This window comes from Halichoerus grypus, chromosome 2, assembly GCF_964656455.1.
Source record: "Halichoerus grypus chromosome 2, mHalGry1.hap1.1, whole genome shotgun sequence".
Lineage (NCBI taxonomy): Eukaryota > Metazoa > Chordata > Mammalia > Carnivora > Phocidae > Halichoerus > Halichoerus grypus.
Window position 1 is genome coordinate 186664683 of NC_135713.1, and position 16996 is coordinate 186681678.

At 59.3% G+C, this 16996-nt stretch overlaps 1 protein-coding gene across 8 annotated transcripts in view; it reads right to left on the reverse strand.

The window, feature by feature from the left end:
• The window catches only part of SRCIN1 (SRC kinase signaling inhibitor 1), a 64122-nt gene that overhangs the window by 24733 nt on the left and 22393 nt on the right, over positions 1-16996 (reverse strand). For 3 of the 8 annotated variants that reach the window (XM_036091649.2, XM_078065651.1, XM_036091646.2), the window contains 5 exons: positions 14832-15133; positions 11566-11664; positions 4909-4932; positions 1029-1224; positions 249-447 (listed from right to left, as the gene is read on the reverse strand). In XM_036091649.2, coding sequence (XP_035947542.1) covers positions 249-447; positions 1029-1224; positions 4909-4932; positions 11566-11664; positions 14832-15133 — 820 coding nt within the window. Of the gene's footprint in view, positions 1-248; positions 448-1028; positions 1225-4908; positions 4933-9347; positions 9443-11565; positions 11665-14831; positions 15134-16996 lie in introns of those variants that run through there. The other 5 variants (XM_036091650.2, XM_078065653.1, XM_078065652.1 and 2 more) reach the window with 4 other exon arrangements.

Here is a 16996-nt window from a genome sequence, read left to right on the forward strand (position 1 = left end):
GACACACACTCCGCAGCCTCCACCCCATCCAGCTAGTAGGCCCCGTTCGCCCTTCTCAGGTTAGCTCAAGCCAAAATGAGCCAGCAGGGGTGGATGATTTAGAGGGGACGGGGTGGGATGACCGAGGAAGGAGAGAAGGGCTGAGGTTGGGTCAGGAGGGGTCTGGGGAGGGAAAGAGCCGCGGAGTCGAGGCCCCGGCAGAGGAGGAGCCTGGGGAAGCCCACCCCTCCCCCCGGGGCCACGCCCACCGGACGTCCTCCAGCTCGTAGAAGACGTTGCGAGCCTCGTCCTTGATGAGGATGGCGGTGTTGGGCGACTTAAGCATGCCCATGGTGAGCTTCTGCGGGAACATGTGCGCGATGAGCGCGTGCAGCGTGTCCAGGCTGCTGACCTCGTGCGTGATGTGCACGCGCCGAGTCTCCTCCCCGAACTGCAGGAACAGCACCCCTGCGAAGGAGAGGCCACCTCCGCTGTCAGACCCACCGCCGCCACCGCCACCACCACGCCGGCCGGGAGAGCGAGGGGGGCTTTCGGGGGCCGCGCTGGTCCTGCAGAGGCAGGGTCTGAGGCCCGACGCGGCCCCGGAGTGCAGGTGCACCCATGCACTCCTCATGCTGCCGGGCGGGTAGGAGCCTGGACGAGGAAAGGGAATTGGGGGCAGGAGCAGGTACGGCAGACTCCGGCAGACACAGAGGGAGTCGTTGCTGAGGGAGAGAGAGGTGAGCAAGAGGGGGATGAAGGAAAGGGGGGGCTGCTGAAAGGGGTGAGGGAGAGAGGAGGCTGGGAGAGAAAAGGATGGGGCAGGGGCTGCTAAGGGAGGGAGGGAAGGGGTGGGGGAGAAGCTGAGGAGGGAAAGGCCCCAAGGGGAGGAGACTGCGGAGGGGCAGGGAGGTGGGACCGTGGGGAAGGGAGCCAGGGGTTTGGTTAAGGAGAGCTGGAGTGGTGAAGGGGGTGAAAAGGGCTGTAGGGTGAGCAAGGCAGAGGGAGGAGCCAGTGGCCAGGAGGAGGGTGGGCGGGGCCAGCAGTACCTGGCGAGCGCAGCTTGGTCTGGCTGGCAGAGCGGGAGAGGGGCAGGCTCTGTCGGAAGCGGTTCATCCTACTGAAGCCCAGGGGCAGCTCCGCCTCCGACATGGTCTCCAGCGACTCAGCCGAGGCGTATGACAGCTTGGCTGCCTGGTCTGCCAGCCCGGGCTGGGCTCCCTGAGTGTGGCGCGAGCTGCGGGTCTGCAGGGGCAGGGCAGGATGAGAGGAATCAAACACGAGACCCTTGGCTCTGCCTGTGTCCCCCATCCAGGCCCGGGGAGCCCCTGCCAGCCAGTGAAACACACACACACACACACACACACACACACACACACACACACACGAGGGTCTCCTGAATTCCAGACTCGCTGTGTGGCTACAGGAGGGTTCCCCAACCCCCTAGGGCCTTGGCCTTCCTGGGACACCCAGCAGGTAAGCAGCGGGCAAAGGACTCAGGCACCCTGGGAAGCCAGACAAGAAACCATCTGAGCAGGAGCCAGGGCACGCCTGCTATTTTAAGCTTCCAAAGAACAACAACAACGCAAATTTGTCACTGAGGTGAGCAGCAGAATCGTTGAACAAATTGGGGCATTAGTTCCAGACATTAATTAAGCGGCGGGTTTGTGAGCGGTGAATTTATCCTTCCTGGAGTTCAGAGGTTTGGGTGGGGGCGGGAAGCAGGCCCAGGGAGGAAGCAAAGAGAACTAGGGGCCCCAGGTTCCCAGCTCTGGGAGGTATGGGCCCTCAGAGAGGAGCACAATGTCCTTGACTTAGGGTGCCTGGGAGAATCATCCCGAAGCTAGTGTCAAACAGACTCTGCCTACTACATGCAACGCACATGCTAAGCCTGGTATGATCCACCTGAGCACACAACGTATGTGCCTGACCTCAGCCCCTCCCCACAGGGCACGTGCTGCCACACAGCCAACCAGCCTGGCTTGCCTCCTAGAAAGGCCTCCCCCAGGACCCAGCATGGCAGCCCCTTGCCCTGAAGCTACAGCTGAGGGTAGTATCTGGCTGGGGCTAGGGAAGGGTGTCACCCAGTGACTGTCCCCTGCCCCAGGGACAGCTTGATCACTCTCTCCTTGAGGGAGGGGTCGCCATGTAAGAGCCTACATGGCTCTTTTGGCTGAAGGCTGGGGCTGTCACTCAGCGCCACAGTTCCTGCCATTCTGCCCCAGCCCCTTCCCTTAAACTCGGGTGCGTCAGAAACTTTTATTCAAGGGAGAAGATAATAAGTCAGATCTGTGTTATGTACATTCCATGTTATGTACAATAGATACTTATATGGATTATATATACATATATTATCAAGAAAAAAAATCATGTTGCCTAATTGTACTTTTCTATAAAATAAGTTGCCTATTTTTAACAACAAATGACTCAAAACTATTAACATTGGTTAAGTCGGGGTTGAGACAGAGCTTTCTCTTTTATACATTTCTCTTCTGGGGGAATTTTGCACAATCAGAATATATTATTTTTATAATTAGAAAAAAAGTAAAAGTATCTCTATAAAGGAATCAGCGCCCTCCTTCCCCAAATCCTGATTAGCTCCTAATTACTCTCCATCTTCATATTAACTCAATTCAACGTTCCAATTGGATGAGCACTCTGGAAAAGAGAGAGCATCTTCCTCTGATGGGCAATGTGCCCAGCTGTCCCCAACGTGGTCTCCAAGGCTTGGGGATGCAGAAGGTCAGATTTGGAGACCTCAGGGGATGTCCAGTCTCAAGCACAATGCCTTGACCAGTGAGTGGGTATGGGTCTGGGGAGGAGGGAGGCAGCGTAGGAACGAGACCCACATGGGGGGTGCCTGTGCCCAGACTTTGGACCCTGTGGCTGGCTCTAGACTGATCACCAGGGCCAGCCTCTTTCACCCTCAGCCCTGGAGCAGTGTGTCGAACCAGGTCTGGTCTGGTGGTCAGTGAGGTTGCCAGGCAACTGGAAGGCCAGTGGTTGCCAGGCTGATGTGGATGAGGGGCTACAGAATTCTGGCACTCTAGCCGGGAACGAAGGGGGTGGCCACAGAGCCGGGGGACACAAGTGATGTGCCAGGAAGAAGATGGAACAGGGGCCAGAATGAAGTGGGGGCAGGGATCCTCAGGGCTGCTGACTGCAGAGAAGGCAAGACCCTATCCAGGCTACCTCGGGGAGAAGAGATGCCCACATTCCCTGCCCCGATAGTTCTGCTCTCCATCCTGGCCCTCTGCGCACCTTTCCATTCTCACAGCCTTTGTAGAAAACCCCCTTGAGAAGAGAGAAAGCCCATTAGCACTTCTCTCCAGTCCTGGGCTGAGTCAACAGGGCAGAAAAAAGTGAGACATCCAGGACTTCCTGTCTACGAGGGAGATGGCAAGAGCATAAAACGGTAATCCAAGCAGAGCTCTCCAAAGCTAGGAGGGGGTTGCTGGGGGAGGCAGGGTGCACCTGGCCCCGGAGGTATTCCAGCAAGGAGCCGATGACTCCTGGCCAGAGATCAGGCAGAGGGAACCTTGAGTGGGGACAGTCAGGCAAGGATCTGAGGTTCCCAAAGGCAGTCCACAGAATGGGACAGAATCACTTGGGAGCTTTTAAAAACATTCTTTCCAGAACCCCACATTCACTGAATCCAAATCTCTGGGGGGTTGGGGCCTGGGGTTTAAGGTTTCTGGCAAGTTCCCAAGGTGATTCTGATTTGGGAATCAAGTCAGCGGCTTCTAACAGCTACTGAGGTAAGCTACCAGGTAAGGCTCACCATGAGCCAGGCACTGTGTTTAGGATGTGCAGTATCTCCTCTCTTCTATCTTTATAACAACTCTATGATGCAGATATTGTTGTTCCATTTTACAGAGGAGAAACTGAGGCCCAGGGGATTATGCAATTTGCCCCAGGTCCCCCAGCTAGTTAGTAGCAGACTTGGAATTCACCACCAGGCTCTCAGCCCCATGCATCGAACCGTTACATTCTATTGCTTCCTCCAAAAATGTTGTGTGCCTGACGTCATGAGTTTATGATTCTGTGATTTCTCTGATGCAAGGACTTCTCTCTGGGAGCATGCTCGCAAATAAGATGCTTGGAGCAGGACGACACCTGGGGAGTTGGGGATGGATGCCTCCCACCCCCTGTCACGATGCCTGGGAGTTGGAGGGCCGGAGACTCTGGGACACATTTTCTGCCTGTCCACCGAAGCCCACCCAGCTGGCCCCAGCCCCTCTTTGCAGCCCAATCTGCTACTGGTACATCCTAATTTGGCTCCGTTCTGGGCCTGGGTGCCAGAGACGGTGGAGGAGGCACCTGAGGGTGCTCCGCCAGGACTCAGCAGGATGCCCTTGGAGGGGGCAGAGAGCTCTCCCGCTGTGGATAGTCCAAACTGTCCAGGGGAGGCAGGAGAGCGCTCATCCCTGAGCTCAGCCCTCCACGTGGGCAACGGGTCTGGAGTGCAGGGCTGTGAGGCTCTTGCCTGGCACTGACCCCATAGTGCCAAGTAAGAAAGGGATGAGGGGCCCATCAGAGGCACAAGACCTCGCTGGCAGATGAAGGCTGAGTCCAGAGAAGAGGGCCCTCCAGCAGATCATGGGGTTCAGGTCCCGCCTCAGAGCCAGCAGTGTCTCAGGTGGGGGGAAATGTCAGGCAGCCTCCCTCATTCCAGAATGCCCCTCCCAGCGTGGGAAAGCCTAAGTACCCCCAGCCCAGATCCCCAGCGGGGGTGGCCCAAACTCCCACTCTGGATCCACAAGCCCCTGGCAGGCGAGCCCAGACTCTCTCAAAGCAGCAGCCCCAGGCCCGCCGCCCCCACCAGAAGGTTCCGTGCAGACGCACACCCCTGCGCAAAGCATGTGCAGGGAGGGCCAGGGGCGGGAGAGCACATGCAGTTGTCACGGAAGCAGAAGCACACGCACTGACCTTGAAGCTCCAGTAGTTTGGCTGCTGATGGGAACAAGAGAAGACATGGTTACGCGGGGGGCTGGGAGGGGAGAGTAGGGGCGGAGGTGGGTTAGAGACCCTCTGAGTTCAGCCCTGGAACCAGGGCCCTCTGCCCTCCCAGGAACAAGAAAGAAACAGTGCCTGGTATATCCCGTCCTCTCCTGAGACCCAGGCCAGCCCTGGGCAGGCTCCAGGCTCACTGGCGGGGACAAGGGAGAGCCCTTCCAGATGTTCACAAGCCACGCATTCTAGTCACGGTAACTCAGAGAATCACGGGTAGGAAAGGTGCCGAAGACCATGATATAGGGAACCCATGAGACACAGGCAGAGATGAATCAGAGCTGCGGGGTCAGAGAAGTGGCATCTGGTTGCGATGGGGCAGGGGAAACTTCCCGGAAGAGGTGACATTTGAGCTGGGCCTTGAAAAATGGGCAGCTGGAGATTGGGAGGAAAGGTGTGCTGAGCAGGGGGGACGGTATGGGCAAGTGCCCAGGGGCAGGCAGGCAGAGAGTGTGTTGAGGGAATAGTCGCTAGTCCAGTCTGGCTGGGGAGCAGGGTCTGGGAAAGTAGCAGATTGGGCTGCAAAGATGGGCTGGGGCCAGGGGGGTGGGCTTCGGTGGACAGGCAGAAAGCATCTGAGTGGAGCACAGTGGGGTCAGAACTGGAGTCCAGGGGGTTTGATATGACAGGGAGTGGAAGAGGGAGGCTGGCGGCCAAGGCCAGGGCAGGGAGGCCCGTGTACCACAATGGACCGGAATTACAGAGCCCAGTGGACAGGTACCAGTCGCTTCACAGTACTGGGCAATGAATGGGGAGCCAAGGGAAGCAAGAGGAGCTGTAGAGACTAGGAATGTGGGCAATGTCCTAGAGCCAGATAGAGAGAGAGGAAGATTCCTTGTACCCCCAGAGTAGGGGACTTCAGGTTCCTCCTCATTCACAATAACCTAGGGTCACCCTGTCTTCCCGAGAGACCAGAAGGCCCTTGCAGATGGCTAAGGCCAAGGAAGGAGGCCCAGAGGCTGGGCTGGTTCTTGGCAAAGCTGAGGGCACCCTGCTGACCGGTGCCAGCCTCAGCAGGAAGACAGAGGCAGCAGATGGCCTGGCACTGGGGTGCCTGGCACAAGCAGACAAAATTCCCAGGCCTCAGAGCCACTGGCAGAGAAGAGGGACGCTGAGGGTCCCTGATAGGGGAAGGACATCACAGAGGGGTATCCTGTGCCACCTGAATGCTTTCATGGCAGAGAGGAGTTGGACAGGGGCTGAGTCGAGGGGCCCTGCTGGGATGGAGGCTTTACTTGAGTTAGACCTTTAGGGTGGAGGTGATGCCAGGTTTGGGCTGGGATGAAGAGGTTGGCTCACCAGGGCCTTCCCCATCTGAGCTACAATTCTCACCTCCTCCCCGACTCCCCGCTCTCCCCCTCCTCCCCCCCCCCCGCCCCCGCCATTGGCTCCAAAAGACACAAAGGATAGTCACATGCCAAGCAAGGGAAGGGGACAACAACATCTGTACCCCAGCCAATGCCTAGAACAATCTATGGACACATGCCACCCCCATGGGTGCCAGGGGATGCCCACAGGGGCCGAGGGGAGGGGAGGCAAGAGGCTGGAGTAGCGGGCCCTAGCCACAGCTGTCTGTGGCCTTGGGACGGGGAGGGGGAGCAGAAGGAGTGGACACGCGGGTGGGGGTGGGGGCCGACAGAGCCAGGCACAGGGCACGGGAAGGTTTCTGATGAGACTTGTGTCTGCAGCCCTGGCAGCGACGGCTGGCTCTGCAGAGAAGGCCACTCCAGCGCCCCGGAGCACGCAGGCCCCGAGCCGAGCCGAGCGCAGACTCTCAGACACCCTCAGATAAGGACATCGCCAGAGATACCACCCAGAACGACAAAAACACACGCACAAAGGGACCCAAGCACTTGGAGAGAAGCCCTCCATGGTCAGAAACAACCCCAGAAACTCAGAGACAGAGAGTTTCATACAGAGACCAGCCCCGCTCATGCACGAACACGCATCCCCCACCGGACCCTGACTTGCTCACATACACTCCGACTCCGCTCACAGAAACGCAGGTACCATTCCCACACGCCCTAGCCTCCCCCAGAGTCACAGAAACCCATAGAGACATAGATCCCATTCACACATAGTACACACACACACACACACACACACACACACACACACACACACCCCAGCTGCAGAAACACAAAACAGTACCCGCACAGTATACACACAAAGAGAAAGTCTCATCCCTCCTTCCCTCCACTAGCCAGTCATACTCTGGACATGTCAGCGGCAGCAACCGTCCCATGCCGATGATACCCCAGACATCAGGCGTTGGAGAGGTTAACTCCTGATTCAAGTGGCAGAAGATCCCCCACTCCACCCAGCCCCCAGTGTCAATACATCGGACTCAGGATGTGCTAATGGCTGAAGCCACCGGGCCTCGGGGGCCTGGCCACAGCCATGCTAGCTGTGCCCTGAGCCTGGGCCTGCCTCCGACTTCTGAGGCTGGGCACATCCATGGGACGGTCAGCCCCGGAAGGAAGGGGTCACTAGCTGGGGACAGGGGAGAGGACTGGGTAGCCTTAGTGCCACGGGAAAGCCAGGCAAACCCCCCTAGAGGGTAACAGTGGAAGAGTAGTTGCATTTGTGCTTGACAAACGGGGTGAGGCTGAGATCAGACTTCTGAGACTTTGGGCTCTGGCCCGTACAGCGCACTGAGTAGATCCTAGCCCCTCTGGCCTCTCTGGAAAGCGGGAGGAAAGATCTCCTTTTATGTTAGTCCCACCAGGAATAAGACACATAGTCTCCTGGCAACTCAGTGTCCTTGGTGGGGGGGGCGGTGGGAGACGACAGTGTCGGGAGAAGTCATTAGGAATGCCGTCCATCCTCTGTCTCTGTCTCTTTCCAGGGTGTTAAACCCAAGGGACAGCCTTGGGTCACTGAGAGCAGAGGGTTCCTCCCCGTTTGCTAAGATGAGGTTCTCCCCATCCAACCTCCTCACCCTTTTCCTGGTTGTCTGTTCCTCCTGTGTACCTAACGAAATGCCTGGGTATGTAGTAGGCCCTCAACAAATATTTGACCATGAATGAATGCAAAGAGAAATAGGCCCAGCCCATAGGAGGACGGGTATGTCTCTGAATACTCTTCTCTGGCACGGCTCCCGCCATCCCCTGGCACCCAGCACTGCTCAGCCTTCTGGGCCTTTTCCCTGGGAGTTTCCCAGCACCAGAAACCCCCTGGAAGGAGGGCAAAGGGCAGGAAGGGCCCAAGAGAGGTCTGGCCCCTCACCCCCAGCAAACACCTCCGATACCTTCCCCCATACTCAGGGAGGGGTCTCCCCTTCCCAGAGGACCGTGGGAACGTGGAAGAAAAGTTTGAATGGGAGAGCCCTTGCCAAGGGTAATCACTTGTAGGAAAGAATCTTACAGGAGCAGGGGGACAAAATGAGAGGTGTTCTAAAGGATTCGAATTGGAAGCCAACCATTCACTCTCTAGGGACCAGGCTTTCAGAAATGAGGGAGGGGGAGCTTCCCAGAGACCCAAGAAAGCAAGGCCAGGGAGTCCTCAAACTCCCTGGTGAGAAGAGGAAATAGCATCTTCCCTCTGGGGCTGAGGAGTTAACCCCCGCCCTTCCCCACCCTAAGCGCTCTTAGTGGGGTTCTTCCCTCCCCTTGCAGCTGATCCTTTTCTCCCCGACGAGCCCTGGGAGGGGCGGGGCTGTGCCCCCCCCCCCCCCCCCCCCCGCCCCGGGAATCCGAGCGCAGGCCAGCCGAGGTCTCTCCCCTCCTCGGGCAGACGTCCCCAGCTGGCTAGGTGAGTGGCGTGACCCCTCCTTGACCTCGAGCCCCGACGACGCATCCTCCAGGGAGGGAGGACCACCAAATCGGTCGCACCTCCGGCTCCTGAATCCCCCCGGCTCCGCGTGCCCCGGCGCACACACCCACCTCTCAACTCCTGTGAACACGCGTCCACGTAAACAGCCGCCCCCCCAGGCTGGGGCTACCTAACGTGCCCCCGCGTGGCCAGCCTCCCACCACGACGCACGTGCACGACCCTCCCCTCAGGGGTGCCCAGCACCACCCTCACCTCCTACCCCTCCCCAATGCAGAGTGCGTGGGGGGGGGGCGCTGCGGGACCTGCGCGGCGCCGGGGGGCAAGGGCGCACCCCAGGAAGGTCATGCCTTTCCGAGGTTGGGGGAGGGGGCGCCCGCCGCATTTTGGGGGGACGGCCCACGCGGAAGGCGGCGAACGCGGTGGGGGGAGGGGGGCGTTTCTCGGGGACCGGGAACCGCAACGGCCTGCGCGCCTCCCACCCCCGGACCGCCCCTCCGAGCCGCGGAGCTGGCCCCCATCTCCGTGCCCCGCCGCCCGCGGAACCCCAGGCGGCGGCCCCGGCCCCCGCAGCCGCTCCTCCTTACCTGCGGCCACAGGTGTACGCGCGGGGGGCCCCCAGCCCCAGGTCCCGCGTCGGGCGGGAGAGGGAGGGCGGCCCCCTACTCCCACCCGCCCCGGCTCTCCCCTTCCCCGGCCGCCTCCGCAGCCGCCGCCGGTGCCCTTTGCTGCAGTGCGAGAGCCGCCGCCGCCGAGCCGGCCCGGGCCCCGGTCGCCCCGGTAACCGCGACTCCACCTGGCGCTGCGCGGCGCGCCGCCGAGCACATCCCCTCTCCGGCCCCCTCCCCCGGCGCGGCCCCGCCGGCGCAGCCCCGCCGAGGATCAGCGGAGGCTGGTGGCTGCGTCGCCGCGGTCACCCGATACGCCGGCCCGCCGCCCGGGACTCGGGTTGCAGAAGGAGGGGGGGAGGTTAGGCCGCCTGCTGGAAGCGGGGGAGGGGCTGCGGCTTGGAATCTAGCCTCTGGTCCTCTCCCAGGGTCCTCTTCAGCCTCCCACTCCCAAAGGTCTGGCCTAGGGTGGGGGGTGGGGGGGGAGGAGAGTGTCCTGTCTCCCGACCTGTCACCCTCCGAGATCATGGCCTCTCCCCATCAGGGTCTCAGGGGCCACCGCCCCCCTCCTCACCTCTCCTGTGACTCAATTCCCAGCCAAGTCTGGGAGGCCTAGGATGCCTGAGCTTCCCTGATGGCCTCTGATCCTGCTCTGCTGTGCAACTCTGGCATTTGCTGACCCTCTCTGATCCTGCACTTTACATAAAGGAGCTTCAGACTCAGCCATGGAGAAGTGTGATAAGCACCAAGCAGCGAGTGATGACAAAATCCTATGAACGGCCACTTTCCTCTGTAATCACAAAGCCCTGGGGCCAGGGTCTCCTCACACTCATAAGGAATTTCTCCCAACAGGGCAAATACCAGATGCAAACAGGCCTAGAGCCCCATGACCTGGGACAACTGAGCTCACCAAGCTCATCCTCACGCCTTTCCGTCACCGCAACCATATCTAGTGCCAAGACACATCATCTGGAGAGGGCCTCCGTATGCCCCAGGCACATCACACCTGTCTGCTGCCCCATCACCATCCCCGTCGCAGCCCTGTTTTGGTCTCCACGTGCACTTGGCCACTCAGGACAAGTCTGTCCCATTTGCCGTCCAGCCCTGGGGGGCAGACACATCTTTGTTCCCCGAAGTGCAGTCAAGATGGGGCTGAAAGCCAGGAAGAAAAGTGGGCGGAATGCCCTGTGGGTGATGCCAAGCGTGCCAATCTGTTGCCAGACTTGAGTTACGCTCCGCTAAAACGACCGTGCTCTGGAGCCTTGTCCTCTCCTAGGCTGTCACGTCTTTCCTTCTAATTCTCCTTGAAAAAGTCAAGCCTTGCTGCCTGTCTCCAGGGGCAGGAGGGTGTGTGAGGAAGTGAAGCTGGTACCCATGCTACCCCTTGGATTCCCTGTTTCTACATCTCGTCTGCCTCCTACAGCTGGATACCCTCAAGCCAAGGCCCCCCTCAGGGTGTGCCCCCTCCCTGGCTGCAACTCAGACTCCCTTTTCCTTCCTCCCTGTTGGGGCCCCAGATGCCTATTTTTCTCCCATGGCAATGTCCAGGCCTGAGCTGGGAGCCCAAGCCCTGCCTAAGTGTACCCCTGTCTAAGCTGAGATCCGTCTTCCCATCAGGGGAAACTGAGGCTTGATGAGGATTCAAGGAACAAATTCAGAACAAATGGCTAGATGCCAAAGTCCTCTACAAATTGGAAACTAAGCCTTGAACATACCAAGAAGGGTGATAGACATTGTGAAGAACTTCCTGATGGTAAGACCTCAGGGGAAGGCTGGGTCGGCTCAGAGATGGAAAGGTAGCGTGAGGTGGGGGGTATGGGAGTGAGGTGGCCTACGGTGGGGGTGGGAACGGAGTACAGAGCAAAAGAGTCTCCTGAAAACCGATGGGATGAGGGTGGGGTAGGTACTCCTGTTTAAAGGAGAAAAGAATCCAAAAAAAATTTTTTTTCAAAACCTGAGTATTCCCCCTCAAAAAATTCCTTCCCCAAAGCCAAACCTTTGCGGAGGCAGTGGTAGGAATTAGACAATCGGGGAGAGTACAGGGCATAGGAGTCTCCTGGAATGGGGGGGGGGCTCTTACATAAGAGAAAGGGATGCAAAATTAAAATCCTAGATATCCCCCCTCCAAAAAAAAAGTCTTCCCCAAAGCCAAACTCCGCCAGGGGCTTGGGGGGCCTGGGGGCAGTGGGTGACTCACCTGGGCCGGCTGGCCAGCCCCGGACGGGGCGGAGTCGCCATGGAGGTGGGAGCAGAGGGAGCTGAGGAGGCACACGGGGTCCACGGTCCAGCCGCCAACCTGTGTGTGCGAAGGGGGGACACCCCATTAGGGGGAGCGGGCAGGAGCCGCTGGGGGACTGTGACGGGGCGGGGAGGGACATTCCTGGGACAAGCTTTGGCAGAGAGCTCACACCCCAGAGGGACCTGCAACACTCGCTAGTCCCTTCCCGAGGCTGGATCTCTAATGAGAGCCCCTGGGCTGTTTCTGGATGTTTCTCTTCTGTCCGACTGGGGGCTCTCTGAGCCCAGGAGAAGGCCTCCTCCATCAGATACTCCTGAATTCCTTTTCTTCACTTCTTGACAGGCTCCCTGTGCACTTTGCCAGGGAGCCGTTCCTCACCTGTCTGCTCTTCCAGCTCCTCATTCCCTCCGCTCTGAAGATGTCACCTCCTACCTCACAGAGACAGGAACCATTCCGCAGGGGTCCTCACCTCCCTGTGCCTTTGCAGTGACAGCACCTCCTTCTTCCCTGTCAACTCCCACCCCGGGGCCACACCACACGTAAGGCTTGAAACCCATCACCTCCTGATTCCCCCAGGACCTTTTCCCCCGAGGCCCTCGCCCCCCCTCGGCATCCCCAAATTCATTCATCTTCATTCATTCCACTGCCATTCACCCAGCCGGCACTACCCTTAGGCGCCGGGCCCTCCCCGGCCAGGGAACCGCTGTAGGTCCTACCCACTCACACTCTTAACGGAGGGAATGAATGAGTGAATGAACAAAGGAATGAATTTGTGAGCGAATAGCTGTGCTTTGACTCATCTACTAAGTATTTGCTGAGTGTCTATCTGTGCAGGGGACCATGCCAGACCTTCTGAGGCCCTCCAGCGCACCCACACCTCCCCTCTCAGGCCTGCTGCCCCCTGAGGCCATCACCCCCGCTGTCTTCATCTTTTTATGGCCAAACCTCCCAGACCGATCTGCGCCCCAGGTCGTGCTCTCTCGCCACCTCCAATTTCCTCAACCCCTGAAACGGGCCATTACCTCGCCACACCACAAGAAATGAGGGGTATCCTCTGGACCCACAGATCCCAGCCAGTCCCGATGGCTCTTTCTCTCTCTCTCCCCCTCACCTCAGGCTGACTTCTGAAGTGCAGGTCATCCTCCTCCTGGGCCTTTCTCCTCTTCCTCATGATGGGAGAGAATGTTCCTGGCTCCTCCTTCCCACTGTCATGGCCTTCTCCCCAGTCAGACTCCATTCTGCCCTGGTGGCCCCACTTATGCCCCGGTGGCCCCGCTTATGCCCGGGCGGCCCCGCTTATGCCCTGGGTCCCACTGCCATTCTGCCTTGATCAGCACACTCGATCTCCTCCCGAAGCTGTTGTCCCTTCAGAGTCCTGGGCTGTACATACAGCGCGCCTAATGGGCATCCTGGTCAATGTTCTCCCTGCTCTGCAAACTCACCTCCCATATTCCTGTCTCCCATCCTCCAAATGTTTCCTTCCCACCCCCTTATTTCTCCCCTAGGCACCGATATCTCCCTGCTACCGAGGTTTTCTGTCTTTGGCTCCTCGGTCCAGTCAGCAAACAAGCCTTGCTCAGTCTTCTCTCCAGTCCCCCATCCCTTTCCCTTCATCTCCCTAACACACTCTCTTCCTCCTCTCCTCCTCTGCCTCCCCCCCCATTGCCCCCTCCTATTCACCACCCAAAAACAACCACAGCCCTCCTAGCCACCACCATCTGGCCCCACTTTTCCAGTCTGCCCCCCCATCTCCCACTGCCTCCCACCCTGAGCCTTCAGCACCAGCCAGGTGGGCCTCTGTACCTGCCCCCAGACGACTCAGGACCATGCTCACCTCTTATATCCCAGCTTCTAAAATAGCATTCTCTTCCTCGATGCCCATTCAGACCCTTTTCATCCTTCTAAGCCTAGTTTAGGTACCTCTTCCTCCAGGAAGCCTTTCCTGACCAGGCCTGCCTACTGGGTCTTCCCTTCTCTAAACCCCCTCCCAACTGACTGTGCCCCTCCTACTTCAGTGTAAGCATCCTTTCACCCCCTCCAGATCACAAGTGTCCCTGCCCCCTCTTCCCAAGCCAGAGCACATAGAAGGAACCCAAGAAGAGGGGCTCCCTGAGGGTGAGGGCCATATCTCCATCTGCAACTCTCCCTTATTCCAATCAGAACTCTGCTCCCAGGAGGACTCGGAAGCTGGGAAAAGGCAAAAGCAAGACAGAACTGGAGGTGACATCAGGGGGGAAGTGCGCCAATGTGTCCTTGTCCCTGCTGTGACGATAGGAGTGGGGACACTCTTCCCCTTTCCCAGCCACACCCAGCAGCCCCTGGAAAGGGGGACGGAGCAAAACAGGTGTGGGAGCAGGGACTGACACCCCCAGGCCCGACTGAAATAGTGTGGATGGGATGTACCACCCTCCCCTCCTCTGCTTCTCCCTGAGCGGATGAGGCCTGGGTCTCCTAGGCCATCAAGGCATCTCACCAATGTGGGACTGTAGGCAGAAGGCTTGTCCCAAGAAAGAACTTTCCTACAGACAAGAAAGTCATACTTGGATGGAGAGGTACATCCAGGAACCCAAGGATTTGGGAGAGGTTTACAAGGGAAGCATCCCACCCCAGATAGAAGGAGACAGGCCCTGGTCCAGAAGCAGGCACCCTGACTCCTCTGTAAGCCTTACTGATGGCAGGAGAGAAACCAAGGCAGCGTCTAGGTCAAAGTCACACAGCGAGTCTTGGCAGGGGTGGGGGGACAGGGAGGGAGGAGGTAAAGGCCCCAGGAGTTCTGGGCTCTGTTCTTAAGGGGCTCGGGGCACAGCAGATCCAGCCTACTGAGGCTCCCAAGAGGACCGTGTCACAGAGGGGCCACCCCGGGAGTCTCAGCTCCAGGCGGGACGGACCTTCAGGCTGGGAACAGTCAGTCCCCAAGACGGTCCCCTCCTCCTCCCCACCACTTCTTTGGCCTCCAGGACAACTTTCCTGCCCGTCAGCCCAGTCCAACCGCCCCTCTGCCTCTTTGCTCCATCCAGTGCTCCCAACTCCGGGACTGCAGGCAGAGGTCAGGAAGCTGAGCCCCCATTCCCTTCCTCCCCAGACTCCAGAAAAGGCCAACCAGGGCGACTCCCTGACTCCCCCTCTGTCGGGCTCTCTCCTCAGACGCCCCACCGAATCAGGGCCCCGGGGGCAGGGGAGCACGGGGCAGACCCCTCCCCAGCCCACAGCCGGCCCCCACTCACCTGCTCACGCATCCTGTCCTGCTGGCCCCGCAGGGCCAGGGCGTGCTGGGGGTACTTGTTCTTCAGGTGGTCCATGAAGGCATCGCGCTTGCGGTCGGCGTCCGCCTTCTGGAGCCCGCTGAGCGCCTCCAGGCTCTGGGCGGCGATCACCGTGTGCCTGCGCTCCGACGTGTGCACCAGCCCCACGTTGGAGAAGCGCCGGCCCCCGCCGCCCGCGCCGCCCCCGCCCCCCAGGGTCCGGTACTCCCGCGGGTACTCCGCATCGTCCGCAGACAGCATGGGGGGGCTGCTCCGCTCCGGATCTGCGAGAGGGGAGAGGGGGCACGGCGGGGTCACGGGGCGCCCGGCCTGGGGCTGCCCAGCCCTCACCGGGGGTCACTGCGGGGGGACGGGGGGGGGGAGCGGGGGACGGGCAGGCCTAACTCGGGGCAAGAGGCGCCAGGCTGAGATGAGAGGGGCTGTCCACCCCCCAACTAGGGGACCGAAGAGGCAGCAGGGGGAGGGGCTCCAAGGAAGTTGGGGGGCAAGGGCAGGGTCCGGCTTCGTGCTCTGGCTTCGTGCTCTTCTTCGTTTGGAAGGGTAATGACTGCAGGTGAGGTGCTGTTTTTTGAGGCCAAGGAGAGGTTGGAAGCAGGGGTCCTGAACATCTCTAGCCATGCATCCCCTTCCTCCTTCCTACGGCTGGTGTGAACAGGTGAGGGAAGGGGCGTTTCCTTTAGATGGTTCCTGAAAGATGTGGAAAGGAGCCTGCCCAGTCTTCCTTTCATGAGCATCCTCTAAGGAGAGGTGTGTGTGCGTGTTGGGGGCAGGGGGAGACCCAAGCCTCCCCCCTCAGACTAGAATGTCCAGGACACACTTGTCCTAAAGGCTGGGACTGGCTTGGAAAGGGGCCAGGACTAGGATACCGGAGGCAGGAGTAATGATGGCAAGGAGATGGAGGCCCAAGGTCCGGGGCATGGGACCCTCCCTTTTCCCTCCCTCCCCAGAGACAGACAGATGGACAGACAGGGGAGGCTGGGCACAGAGAGGACAGTGAGAGAGAGATGGATTTGGGACAAACTCAAAGGAGAAAGAAAGCAGACAGAACAGCTCAAGCCCTCCCCCCGGAACCCTCCCCTCCCCCTGCCCTCCTTTTCCTCAGTCTCCCCTCCCAACACACACACACACACACACACAAGTTCAAGACCTTTAAGGGACGCACAGGGGACAAAGGACAGTACAGAAGCAGAAAAAAAGAGAAGGCCGGGGGTTGAGGTCCCCATGCAGAATTCTGAATCCTTTTCCCATATGCCCACCATCCCTGAGCTCCTAACCTCACCAGGCCCAGCCCTGCTGTCTCCCACCCTCCAGCCTCAAAGTTGACTTTTCCACAGCCCAGCAGGGGACAGGGGTTCCAGAGTGCCACCCATGCCAGGCATGGTGTCACCCACAGCAGACTCTAGACTCCATTGGGAGACAAACACAGTCTCCCCAGCATACCCCCAGCCCCACCATCCACCAGTCTCAAAGCCGCACCCCCCAAGTATAGCCTAGGTCCAGGGCCGTCGGGCACTGCAGCAGACAAATGCACCCCCACACAGGGGCTGACTCGCAGGGCCAAGTGGGGCAAAGAAGAGGAGGCTGGGGATTCTGGGACCCAGCCATGTTCCATCCAGTTGCCATGCCTCATTGGTCCCCTTCCTCCACACATCCACCGTGCATTAGGCCTGCTGCCAGGCCTCAGTCACCTCCTGTGAGCCACAGGGGGAAAGAAGAGATTCAGCCACATTTCAGGAAAAGCCACCCCTCACCCAACACACACACACACACACACACACACACACACACAAGCCTCCTGAGCCTGTGGCTGAGGCATGTAGATCTGGGGGACAGCCTTTGAGGACCCAGCACCTCCCACCAAAACTAAGGGAAGAATCGCTTCCACAGACACCGAGTTCCATGGCTTCCAAAGGCCTGACTGACCGCCATCATCATGGCCATCAATACCCTTTTGGGGGGCGGGGAGGGTTATCATTGTGGCCCCATTTCAGAGATGGGGCTGCCGAGGTTAGGGAAGTCCAGTGACATGCCCAAAGCCACAGTGAGTGGTAGAGTCTAGATTTGACCCCAATATTTATTAGGTTGGCCTCATCCCCTCCCACCACACTTTCTCACCAACGTCTATT